The sequence below is a fragment of the Cydia strobilella genome, chromosome 6 (assembly GCF_947568885.1).
Source record: "Cydia strobilella chromosome 6, ilCydStro3.1, whole genome shotgun sequence".
Classification (NCBI taxonomy): Eukaryota; Metazoa; Arthropoda; class Insecta; order Lepidoptera; family Tortricidae; genus Cydia; species Cydia strobilella.
In genome coordinates this window covers 1347520-1359562 of record NC_086046.1, presented here as the reverse complement: position 1 = coordinate 1359562, position 12043 = coordinate 1347520, and the positions used below count along the sequence as shown (strand labels likewise).

The window sequence follows — 12043 nt, the reverse complement described above, 5'->3', positions numbered from 1 at the left end:
AAGTAGCTTAAAATAGTACTGATCGGCCGGCAAACGGCCGTCAATCTGCTGTTGCGGGGCGAGGTAATTCGAATCGCGGCGGGGCGGTGCGTGGCCGTTCTGTATGATAATACTATTATTTATTCTGTGCTTTTGCTGATTCTGAAACGTGCCGAATATACTGAATCAACTTTCACTAGTATGATCTTGACACTGACGATCACCGATCATCAATCTTAATAATTGCGGAGAGAGCGGCGTCATATATCTCTATACAATACTGGCCTTAATTGCGATGGGATAAGATGCAAAATTGTATGGTTGATATGCGGCAGTTACGCATTTTTACACTTTGTTACAGAGAAAATGATAGTACATTTTTTCTCAATTTCTCAATATTTGGTTTTATAGCGTAATAAACAGGATTTATCAAATTCATGCTTTAGAATTGTGTGTAACAAACAGATCCCTCTATTACTCATCTATCACGTTGGTATCTCAAGAACCATAAAATGGGGCATTTTCTATAAAAAGGGACCTTATTGTCGATGGCGCTTACGCCGCACAGCGTCGCGCGGCATTGTATTTATTTCGGAGCATCGTTTATAATGGCGTAAGCGCCATCGACAATCGACTTATCATCATCAACGGTCCCTTTTTATTAAAAATACCACAAATGTCCTGTCCTGTTCTGTTGCTGAAATCTTCTCAAGTGTTTTTCTATTGCAGCTATACCAACAAAAAATTATAATAAAATACCTACTTAGGATTAAAAACTAAGAAACCGTCCTCCAAGCAGAAAACGCGATTTAATTCAGAAGAAACATTTTAATTGAGTCCGACTTCACCGCTCTTTATACTAATACGATAGCATAACTAATTATTTATTCGCTAAAAAAAGCCGAATGAATCACCACCACCCAGTATCTAGGTGACTCAGGTAATATTCACCTCATTATCACATACTAAGTTGACATAATAGGTAGCTCTACAAGGCCAATTGACACAGTTACAAAAAGGGTGCCGGTTGAGTTGGGGCCAGAAATTGACCCCTTTATCGAAACCGGAAAACTTTTTGTGCCGAACTTGGCCTCATTTTCCGATTTGGTGGGGTAGGTTTGGTGGGGTGGGGACTCTGCGTATTAGGTGAACAAAATTGGGGCAACAATGGAATAGAAGGAATAACGCAGAATATAAGCAATGATGTAAGATACAAATTTGGGGCATTTTCTATGAAAAGGGACCTTATTGTCGATGGCGCTTACGCCGCACAACGTCGCGCGGCATTGTATTTATAACGGAGCATCGTTTATAATGGCGTAAGCGCGACAATAAGGTCCCTTTTTATAGAAAATACCACATTTTGTTTAAAACAGATTGCATTAAGAGACACACGGAGCTGCCGGCAGAATGCCGTTCCTGTACAGTCGCCATCAGATATATCGGAGCGGCTAAGGCGCTCACAAATATCTGAACACGTCTCTATTGTCAGGGCGTTAGAGTGCGTGTTCAGATATTGTGAACACCTCGGCCGCTCCGATATATCTGATGGCGACTGTACAATCGAAGTTAGTATCATCAAAGAGTATATGTAGGAATTATAGGATAGAGCGGTACTTTCATAGTATTTTTTGTAGCCACAGTAAATTCACTGCCATCTATCGACACACGATTAAAACTAAAAATAAAAATATCAGTAAATATATTTATACATATACTCATACTCATTTATTTATAATAATATATTTTTTTATATGGATTAATGTTATTTTTTGCAATATTTGCATTAATTATTTTTATATTATTTTGACCCATGTTCTTTCACTGATATGCGTTAAAATTGTTAAATAACAAACGAAACCATCAACGCCATCTATACGAGAGTAGGCCAAAGGTAGTGGCGCCATCTGATCGAGAATCAAATTTTCTTGATTTTCGAGGCACGTTTTTTCCTTAGACTGTATCCATCTATTACGGAGTTATATCTGTCTTTGGTATCATTTTGAAATGACATGTTTAAAAAAACCGGGCAAGTGAGAGTCGAACTCGCCCACCGAGGGTTCCGTACTTTTTAGTATTTGTTGTTGTAGCGGCAACAGAAATACATCATCTGTGAAAATTTCAACTGTCTAGCTATCACGGTTCATGAGATACAGCCTGGTGACAGACAGACGGACAGCAGAGTTAATAATAGGGTCCCGTTTTTACCCTTTAGGTACGGAAATCTAAAAACTACATGGAACTACAAATACGACCTCGGCGAGAATATGGACTGCCTGCCTCGTGTTATTAAACGTCATAAAAACAAATTAAGTTTCTCAATTAAGTTTGGCTGACACAATAATATACTAAAGTGGCCCTAGTGAAAAAGGGTACAAGTCTCGCGCAGCTTAAGAGTAAACGGGCATAAGTATTGCGTGAAACTTACGCCCTTTTACAACTGCGCTGCCCGAGACTTGTACCACAGGGCGGACACGCTATACATCACGTGAACGGCACGTCTGTACACGCGGCATTGTGTGAGTAAGTTGCTTCAAAATAGTACTGAGCGGCCGGCAAACGGTCGTCAATCTGGTGTCGCGGGGTACGTAATTCGAGTCGGGGCGGGGCGGTGCGTGGCCGTTCTGTATGATAATACTATTACTTATTTTGTGCTTGTACCCTTATTCACTAGGGCCACAGGAATTCTATCCAATGTACGAGAACGTCTTTTAAGTGTGTCGATTTACTTTTTCATGTTTTTTTTTTCATTAATATCTTTCTTTTTATTCTCACATCTGCCTTACCGAAAGGAATGTTACAATTATGAGTCAAGAAATCCAATGGTGTTTGTAAAGTTTCCAACCCGCTTTCGGCCAGCGTGGGGACTATAGCCCAATCCCTCAAGTGCACGAGAGGACTCGAGAAGGCCTTATAAATTTATAGTTTCCATTAGTGACATAAATAACCTGTTTTTTTTTTATCTCAAATCAAACACCACTTTACAGTTTCATTACCAATCATATCATCAACTAATCAAAACCGAACGACAACTCCCATCAACCTATTCAACCAATCCCGTTCTGCATACTGTGTCCCCGCTAACATAGTCCTATAACCAAACAGCCATAATGTAACTCTAAACTGCGTCACATGAGACCTTCTTTCATCGAGTTATTAAAACGAGCGCTGGATACAAAACGTAGTATGTTAGTTTGTAAAGAATGGCGGATAATACCTTTAGTTATGTGGGTGGTAAATAGCCACAATTGAATGATTGAAGATCGGCAATTTACCGATTGTGGCAGGGTTATCAGATATAAAATTTTAACTAGACGAAACGACAGGGCGTTTCAATGATATTCCGTAGCAATTTCTAAAATTAAGTATTCTTGCAAATAAATGATATTGATTGATTGATTGAATTATAATCCGAAGACGGAGAAAGGTTGAGATAGATTTCTGCTACCTATATACTATACCGATATAAAGAGATCGCTTTTTTAACGATAAAAGCGCCTGTAGTTTACCTCTTCTAATTACCATTTAAAAAACTAAAGTCAGTTTTGAATATTGTTACACATACACAATTCATTATCATTAACTTGATCTACGAGTATCATACATGTTCTGTACTAACAGCTGTTTTCTTGAAATAAAACTATGAAAACGGATTATATCGCGTATATTGAATTTATAATACATCCCGACGTTTCGAACCCTTTACAGCGTTCGTGGTCAACGGGTGATTATATACGCGATATAATCCGTTTTCATCGTTTTATTTCATAAGTAACTATCGCGGTAACCGAAGACAATATTAGCTGTTTTCTTTTTCATAAATTTTACAGTTTTCGTATATATTATTTATAAAATCGAACTAAAAATCCCAATACCGTAATTCCGATACTTCGATATAGATCCTCTTAAATTTCGGTATTGAAATGTCTTAAAAATCGTCCGATAATTCCGGTATAAAGGGATTCCGGAATTCCGTTATTCGTTATTCATGCCATACTGATAACCCTAGTAGTCTCGCGTGCCCTGGCATTGCTGATCAGATGGGTTCCGTGAGGCCTTGAATAACAAATGTGATTGAGCTTTGTCGAGGCAAAACATGGTTTTCAAATTAGCAACCTAATCAGAAGTTAATCAGAAACGAATGGCATTTTAATAATGTCACAAATCAGTATACTTTTTAGCTTGTAACCGATAATTTATATAGAAGACGTATACTAATAGCACGATCCAAAAAATTGCCAAATAGATGCTAGATTGTTCACATTCATAGTAATTTACTTTACGAGCGTAACCACAATCGAATTTAAACTGTTGTGAGACATACTAACGTTAAATAATTTCACGGCCATCGTGAACGCTGCTCGCACTGTTAGTGCTTAAGAAAGGAGACCTAGGCTCTCCGAAACATGTCGCGCGAGTGACTAAAACAAGTGAGTCTAAACCGTGAAATTATTTAATGTTTAACGAGCGTAACCTTAAAGAAGAAGAGAGGTGCTGCTCTGCTTTTTCTTCAAAGTTGATCGCTCACACCGGAACTCTTTTACTCTTGTGTTCGCTCGAAAAACCTTAGCTACTTAGCAACCAATAGCATGACGTGAAAAGTATTTAATATAAACAGGAATTCATTCCGAATTATAACATTCGTAGTTAATTGGTTTTTGAATCACTTTGATACGAATCATCAATTCCTTTTTTTCTAATTCCAGGTGGAACAGCGAGATGTCCCCGGCATCGACTGCGCGCACCTCGCAATGGACACAGAAGAAGGCGTGGAAGTCGTCTGGAACGAGGTTCAGTTCTCCGAGAGGAAAAACTTCAAGGCCCAGGAGGATAAGATACAGATGGTGTTCGATAACCTGACCAGGCTAGAACACCCCAACATAGTCAAGTTCCATCGGTATTGGACAGATACACACAATGATAAGCCCAGAGTAAGTAATTTAAGTATAACGAGGTCCAATTCTTACACACATGAAAGAAAGAAAGAAAGAAAATAACTTTATTTTGCATGAAATATGGTACAAAAGGTGGTCAGACAATATTATAAGTAACACATATTTCACCAGCATCTGGCATGCAAAAAACTAAACTTACAACTAAAGCTAAGTTTAAACCTGCAATGTAACCTGATTCTTATATACAATAAAAGCTAACTAACTAAACAATCATAGTCAAGGCCTATATTATAATTATCATGCACCTACCTCACTCAAAAGATGTCATGTATTCCTCAACGGAATAGAAGGCTTTTTGTACGAGCCATGCTTTTAGTTTTACTTTAAACAGTGAGGGTAACATACAGATAGTCTTCTATAATCTGACTAGGCGGGATTATAGTCAAATCAGAGAATACGTCTACTGCTAAACATGAACTTTGAAAACACAACTCAAGAGTTATGAAAATGTATTCCAATTAAGCAGAATTCCCGTACAGTCGAAGGCAAAAATATCGATCCAGACAAATGGCTCAAAAATATGTGAACACGACTTTATTGTCTAAGGTATAAGAGCGTACACATATGTTTGAAACCCTGGTAATGTATATATATTTATGCCCTTGACTGTACATGACCCGTTTTTATTGATTAGTACAGTTTACATAAAAGTATGTCTGCAATCGATTTATGTTTGATTGCAGGTGATATTCATAACAGAATACATGTCTTGCGGCTCCCTAAAACAGTTTCTGAAGAGGACGAAACGCAATGTCAAACGACTGCCACTCCAAGCGTGGAAGAGGTGGTGTACACAGATTTTATCGGCGCTAAGGTAAGAAACCTTTATAAAAACGTCTTTATACATTTTCCACTCAGTTTGAAGTTTTGTCTTGCGTTAGTCGCACTGGACAAGAGGCTATTTTAAGCTAACATATGAAATTCTTTTTATTTTTTGCACTTTGTTATATTAAAACTTGTCGAAAACTATTTGGTCATGCTCGCAAGTCACAATTGTGTCAGTGATATATCATCTCCATCATTGATATCTCTTCAATAAGCTTACATTCAATAATCACAAACATTCTAAGGTTAGCTAACCAAAAGAAATGTTTATAACTTGAAACTGACCATATAGATATTGTAGATACTGGCTTGAATATTATTATGGAATAATATTAACATTGCTCTGATAATTAGCTTAAGATAAAATATATATAAGTACATAATACTTACCATAAATTTAAAAGTGGAAAAATTACTGCCTTGGGTGAGACTTAAACTCACGGCCTCTGGATCGATACTCCAGCGCTCTGCCAACTGAGCCACCAAGACCTCATCCATAGTCAGCAAATCTTCCCACTATATGCAAGGCAGTAATTTTTCCACTTTTAAATTTATTCTAAGCTTAATAGCATTGATCGCAGACGTTTCTGCTTGTTAAAAATTAATAATACTTACCATTCATAAGTGCTTGTTGCTAGGCCTACACGAATACAGTATATTTGAACTGAACTAGATCGTAAACTGAATTAAATTGTTTTCCTTCTTTAAAGTCAGTCATTTTACATAAAATACGAGTAACTATATATGCACACTTTTATAAACGCCCATCTTTGCTCATACTTCCACGCCTATCGCTCTTTTGGCGAGGACATCAATACGAAAAGGACTCATTTTTAAGCAAACCCTCCCTCCACCCTCTCTTTTCCTATTTTTTCCTTCTTTCCTGTTATGAGTTTTTCCTTTCCTGTTATGTCTGATGGACGCAAGGTCTGCTTTCCAAAGATGACCTGTTGCTACCAAATTATAATATTCAGTTTAATTTATCTTACATAATACTGGTACAATATACAATATTAACTTCTTTCCCAGCTACCTCCACGGCTGCGTGCCCCCCATAGTCCATGGGAACCTCACGTGCGACACGATCTTCATCCAGCACAACGGTCTGGTGAAAATCGGCTCCGTGGCCCCGGACGCCATCCACCACCACGTCAAAACGTGTCGGGAGAATATGCGGAACATGCATCTTATTGCGCCGGAGTATGCTTGTAAGTGACTACTTCAATGTAATGTTATGTGTAAGTTTGTTTTTTGTTCCTCTTTTTTTATCTGTATATTTTTGCTACGAATAAACTATTTATATTACATCAAGGCATTGGTATTTTGGAAAGTAATTCGTCAGGAGAACCGCTGGGAGTTGACCATTATTCAGCAAGAATTATTCGGTGGGAACCTGTGAAATCATGAGATATATAAGGCAATGCGTAACCTTTTGGCGTTAAGTCTCACTTTTTATTTTATTAAGAAAAACACAAAGGATGACCTGGAGTTAACTGTTGCTCTTCATAAATAAAATAAACCCGTCTTTTTCTAACTGTATTAATTAAAGAGGGACGGGTAGTCTATCTCGCCGCGGGATACTGTCGCGCCAATCATGTGCTAGCCCAGCTGTGAGGATATGTTAGATGTTTCTGTTGTACGTTTTGAGAAATTTTAAATTTTCTACTAAATTATCCCAATCGGGCCCTCTTCTTAGTTTTAAAATAATTAAAGCTTTTCAGTATTGTTCCTTTGATGTGTCATTTTCACATTTTCCATTTAACCATTTTTATGTAAATCCTCGTCTTTGTTTGCACTTTGCTACAGTCGATCACTATTCAAACCATATTTTATAGATTTGTATGTTTTTCATTCATTCTCTTCAAATTAATGTGGTGATCAAAATTATAAATATTTTTGTGTTTCCAATGACACAGCCCAAATTGGGATGGAAAACGGTACGTCAGTAATACGAACACAATTTCCACATCACGCACCATTGGCAATTCATACGCCTCGATAAATTCTATCTCATTTTACACAAGTATGTATATGTTTATAACACTCGATTGACCCAGTGACTGACAACTGAACTGAAGTTTGATATAATGAAATTTACTCAACGACGAGATATCAAAACATATGTACCGCACAAATTTTATGAAACACAAAAACCATCCTTAAAAGAAAAGTTTACGATATTATTGATCACCCTCAAAAGTAGCTGGTCATATGGTCGTTGCAAAAGCAGCCCCGTTTAAACATAATAAAACGTTCCTTAGGTTATTTTCAACGGTGAATAATATAGAAACTTACGCCTAGACTAGAATCCAATGCAGTGCAACTAACAAATGCATCATCAATTCGTTGGTTTTGCAAATAGGCTACGGGTTTTAGTATTCACATACTACTATAGTACTAGTTTTTTGTCACAGCACTTACGCCTCCATCTTAAGTAAATTTATAGACTCATACGCACAAAAAACTTCTTCTTCCTCGCGTTATCCCGGCATTTTGCCACGGCTCATGGGAGCCTGGGGTCCGCTTGACAACTTATCTCAAGAATTGACGTGAGCACTAGTTTTTACGAAAGCGACTGCCATCTGACCTTCCAACCCGGAGGGGAAACTAGGCCTTATTGCGATTAATTTAGTCCGGTTTCCTCACGATGTTTTCCTTCACCGAAAAGCAACTAGTAAATATCAAATAATATTTCGTACATAAGTTCCGAAAAACTCATTGGTACGAGCAGGGGTTTGAACCCGCGACCTCCAGATTAAAAGTCGCACGCTCTTACTGCTAGGCCACCAGCGCTCTCACGCATACGCACAAAAAACAAATTCAATCATTTTACATAGGTGACAGGTGCTCTGGAGTGGCACGCACTTTAAATATGGTTTATTTCTGCAACAAAGCACAGACCAGATTCTTTTGAGACCACCAAAAAATAATTATAATATTTAGCTAAACTTTTTTTACAGCATCCCAAATGGTGACCCCAGCCATGGACATATATTCCTTCGGCATGTGCGCATTGGAGACAGCGGCATTAGAGATTCAGGGCAACGGGGATTCTGGGAGTCATGTCACGGACGAACATATCGCGCGCACTGTTGAATCGCTTGAGGAGCCGAGGCAAAAGGACTTTATTTACAGGTAAATGTCGGGTATTAAAAGATCCTGGATATGAAATTCCACTAATTCTCTCACCTTCCAGTGGCTTTTCACCAGGAATTTCAGACCATCACGAAGAATGTGTGATGAACTTTGAATACTAAATACAGACGCGACAGAGAGCGTTATGGTAGTATTGCCAGATGTTGTGATTAAGATAAGAACAGCCTCCAATGGCTCATTTAGACTGATAGAGAACTCGCCTGTGTCTTCCGTTTCTTTGCGGAATTTCATTGATCGGTTGGATTGGTTGGACTTCTCGCACCGTTTATCTGTGCCCTTATCCAGCGGTGGCGTGGCAGATGTTACGCGTTGAAAATCGAAGTCCAATGAGCGAAAATATGTACGGGGCAACGCTGCCAGTGTCATGGGGACGTTTGGGCCGGCTACGGTCCGGGGTGGCACCATAGCCTAAATAGTTTAATTTAGTGGTTAAGATTGACAAATATGTATAGGTACAAGGTTTTAAAGACTTGTGTTTTTTATTCAGTATTTTTTGTCCTGCAGGTGTATAAACAAGGACCCAGCACAGAGGCCAACGGCGCGCGAGCTCCTCTTCCACCCTCTACTCTTCGAAGTTCACTCACTGAAGCTACTCGCTGCGCACACGCTTGTCAATACCTCAGGTACGGAAACCGGTAGGCAACAACAGGAGCCACCGGATTTCAGCAAAAGTGAAATTCTAATATCGATCCTCTTACACTTTCCCCCGTCTGAATCCTCTTAACCGCTAAGAATATTTTATAGGTACAACTCGCACTGCCTTTTTGGAATGAATGGACACGAATTTTAAATTGTATATTTTACGACATTTTCGTCTTATTTTCCAGCAAATATATCGGAAACGATAACGGATGAGGTAGTCGGTTCGAATGGCGAAGCGCTCGCCACGTGTGTTCTCAGTGGGGAGTTACACGAGATTACAGTTCGAGATCTACCTCCGCACCAGGAGAAACTCGAGAAATTCGTCGAGGATGTCAAGTAAGTGTTTAAAATTATAAAAAGAATATCTGGAAGACCGAGCTTTGCTCGGAAAACACATAAAAACTCAAAAATGCGTGTTTTCCCAGAGATAAGACCTAGATTGTTTTTTTGCCCCCGAAAACCCCCATATAGCAAATTACATCGAAATCGTTAGAGCCGTTTCAGAGATTTCCGAAATATATAAATATACAAGAATTGCTCGTTTAAAGGTGATATCGGAGGATGATGGGAAATAATGAGCGGCGAAGTGTTCGTCTCGTGTGAGTCTCGCGGGCACTTGAACCTTCGAGATTTGTCTTAGCTTTAGGCAATATTTGAGAACTTTGTGGAAGACGTTAAAGAGATTAATCCTGTCTATAGAATAGAATAAAAGAAACTTTGTTCTAGAAACGCTTCAACTAAACTTAAGTAAAATGTTTAATGTCGTATGTGGACTTTTCCTAATGAATATGTCTTCCTTTAGGTGGGCACGGTATGCGCCTTTCAAACGTCTGCCACATCTCCCTTTAATAGCGAACGCCACTGCGCAGTCGCAGGGGCGCGTTCGGTAACGCGATAACGAATGTAACAACCCCGTGTTTACATTTCCAGATACGGCATCTACCCGCTGACGGCGTACGGGTACCGCAGCAGCAACGGTCGCGCCGCCTCCCCGCTGGCGCCCGACCCCGCGCCCGCCGCGTCGCCCGAGCCGCGCGACGTGGAGACGCGCCGCGTCGTCAACATGATGTGCTCGCTCAAGCCGCACCAGCCCGGCCAGCCCCAGGACGACGGCGCGCAAGACCAGGACCTGCTGGTGAGACATATGGCCCGAACGCCACAGCCTTCCCCCTGACGTGTGGTCCGTACGTTCATTTTGCACGCCTTTCAGGATCTGTGTTGTCCTCAAATAAACTCATCATCATCATCATCATGTCAGCCGATAGACGTCCACTGCTGGACATAGGCCTCCCCCAAGGCTCGCCACTCCGACCGATCCTGTGCCGCTCGCAACCACCGAATTCCCGCGACCTTCACCAGGTCGTCGCAAATAAACTCAATCGTGCTCAAATAAACGTAAATTAATAAGGGCATGTGGGAAATCAGGATGACCGTGTCGGTGAAAATAAAAAACATTTAATTGGGAAAGGCAAACATTTTGATCGGACGATCGTTATCAATCAATGAATACCTCCATCTACTGTTATATTTAAATTCAAACTCAAAAGCATTTAACCGTCGAAAAAACATAATTAATCATCTCCGACACGGCCATCCTGACATTTTTCATGTCTCCGGCGAGTCTGCACACCATCCCCTCAATGTTAAAAGAAGACTATAAAATGAAGTAAAAATGTATTTGTGGAACATAGGAGATATAAGATCTTAATCTAATTAATAATGATAGAATTCCGTGTTCTGGCTATTGATTTAGATTTATAAATATTAGTAAACCCTGTAATATGGCCCTGGGCCTTCCCGCGAGCCGGTTAAATGTTTGTCCCGTCCGCCAGATGACGATCCTGCTGCGCATGGACGACAAGATGAACCGCCAGCTCACCTGCTGCGTGTCGCGCCGCGACTCCGCGCCCAGGCTCGCGCACGAGCTTGTGCAGCTCGGGTTCATACATGAGGTAAGGCTACTTACTCTACACACTCTGGGATTCGAACATTAATAATCTATAGTATTTTTCAAACAGCTCGGGTACATCATCTGCATATAATTTATAACCTTACAACGCAAAATCTCGCAAAATTGTATTAAGATGATTCCTGTTGTTTGAAAAATACTATAATTTCAATATACTTTATTATATTATAAGAGCATGCTGCAATTACAAAAGAACGTTCCTATTTTACTGTCGAGGTCCCTCTACAAATAATTATTTGTATGTTTATAAAGTTAGTGCGATGTCATAGACCATGTTTATATTCTGTACTTTTTTTTTTTTTACTAACCCCTTATGGTGTCCCACTGCTGGGCAAAGGCCTCTCCCCTTGTCTTCCACGACTCCCGATATAGTGCCTCCTCCGGCCAGTTTGAGAAAGGTGTCTAGGTCGTCCCGCCATCTCCGCCTGGGCCTGCCGGGTCCGCGCCCCTCTTCTGGCATCCATTTGGTGGCTATGCTAGCCCATCTGTCTGGATGCATGCGGCAGACGTGACCGGC

The 12043-nt window shown here is 40.0% G+C and overlaps 1 protein-coding gene across 1 annotated transcript in view; it reads left to right on the top strand.

Moving 5' to 3' along the window:
• LOC134741943 (nuclear receptor-binding protein homolog) overlaps positions 1-12043 on the top strand; it is a 69572-nt gene that overhangs the window by 47189 nt on the left and 10340 nt on the right. Inside the window, exons 2-9 of the mRNA XM_063674829.1 lie at positions 4686-4910; positions 5618-5748; positions 6789-6967; positions 8720-8894; positions 9420-9538; positions 9743-9893; positions 10488-10692; positions 11390-11509. Coding sequence (XP_063530899.1) covers positions 4686-4910; positions 5618-5748; positions 6789-6967; positions 8720-8894; positions 9420-9538; positions 9743-9893; positions 10488-10692; positions 11390-11509 — 1305 coding nt within the window. The remainder of the gene's footprint in view (positions 1-4685; positions 4911-5617; positions 5749-6788; positions 6968-8719; positions 8895-9419; positions 9539-9742; positions 9894-10487; positions 10693-11389; positions 11510-12043) is intronic.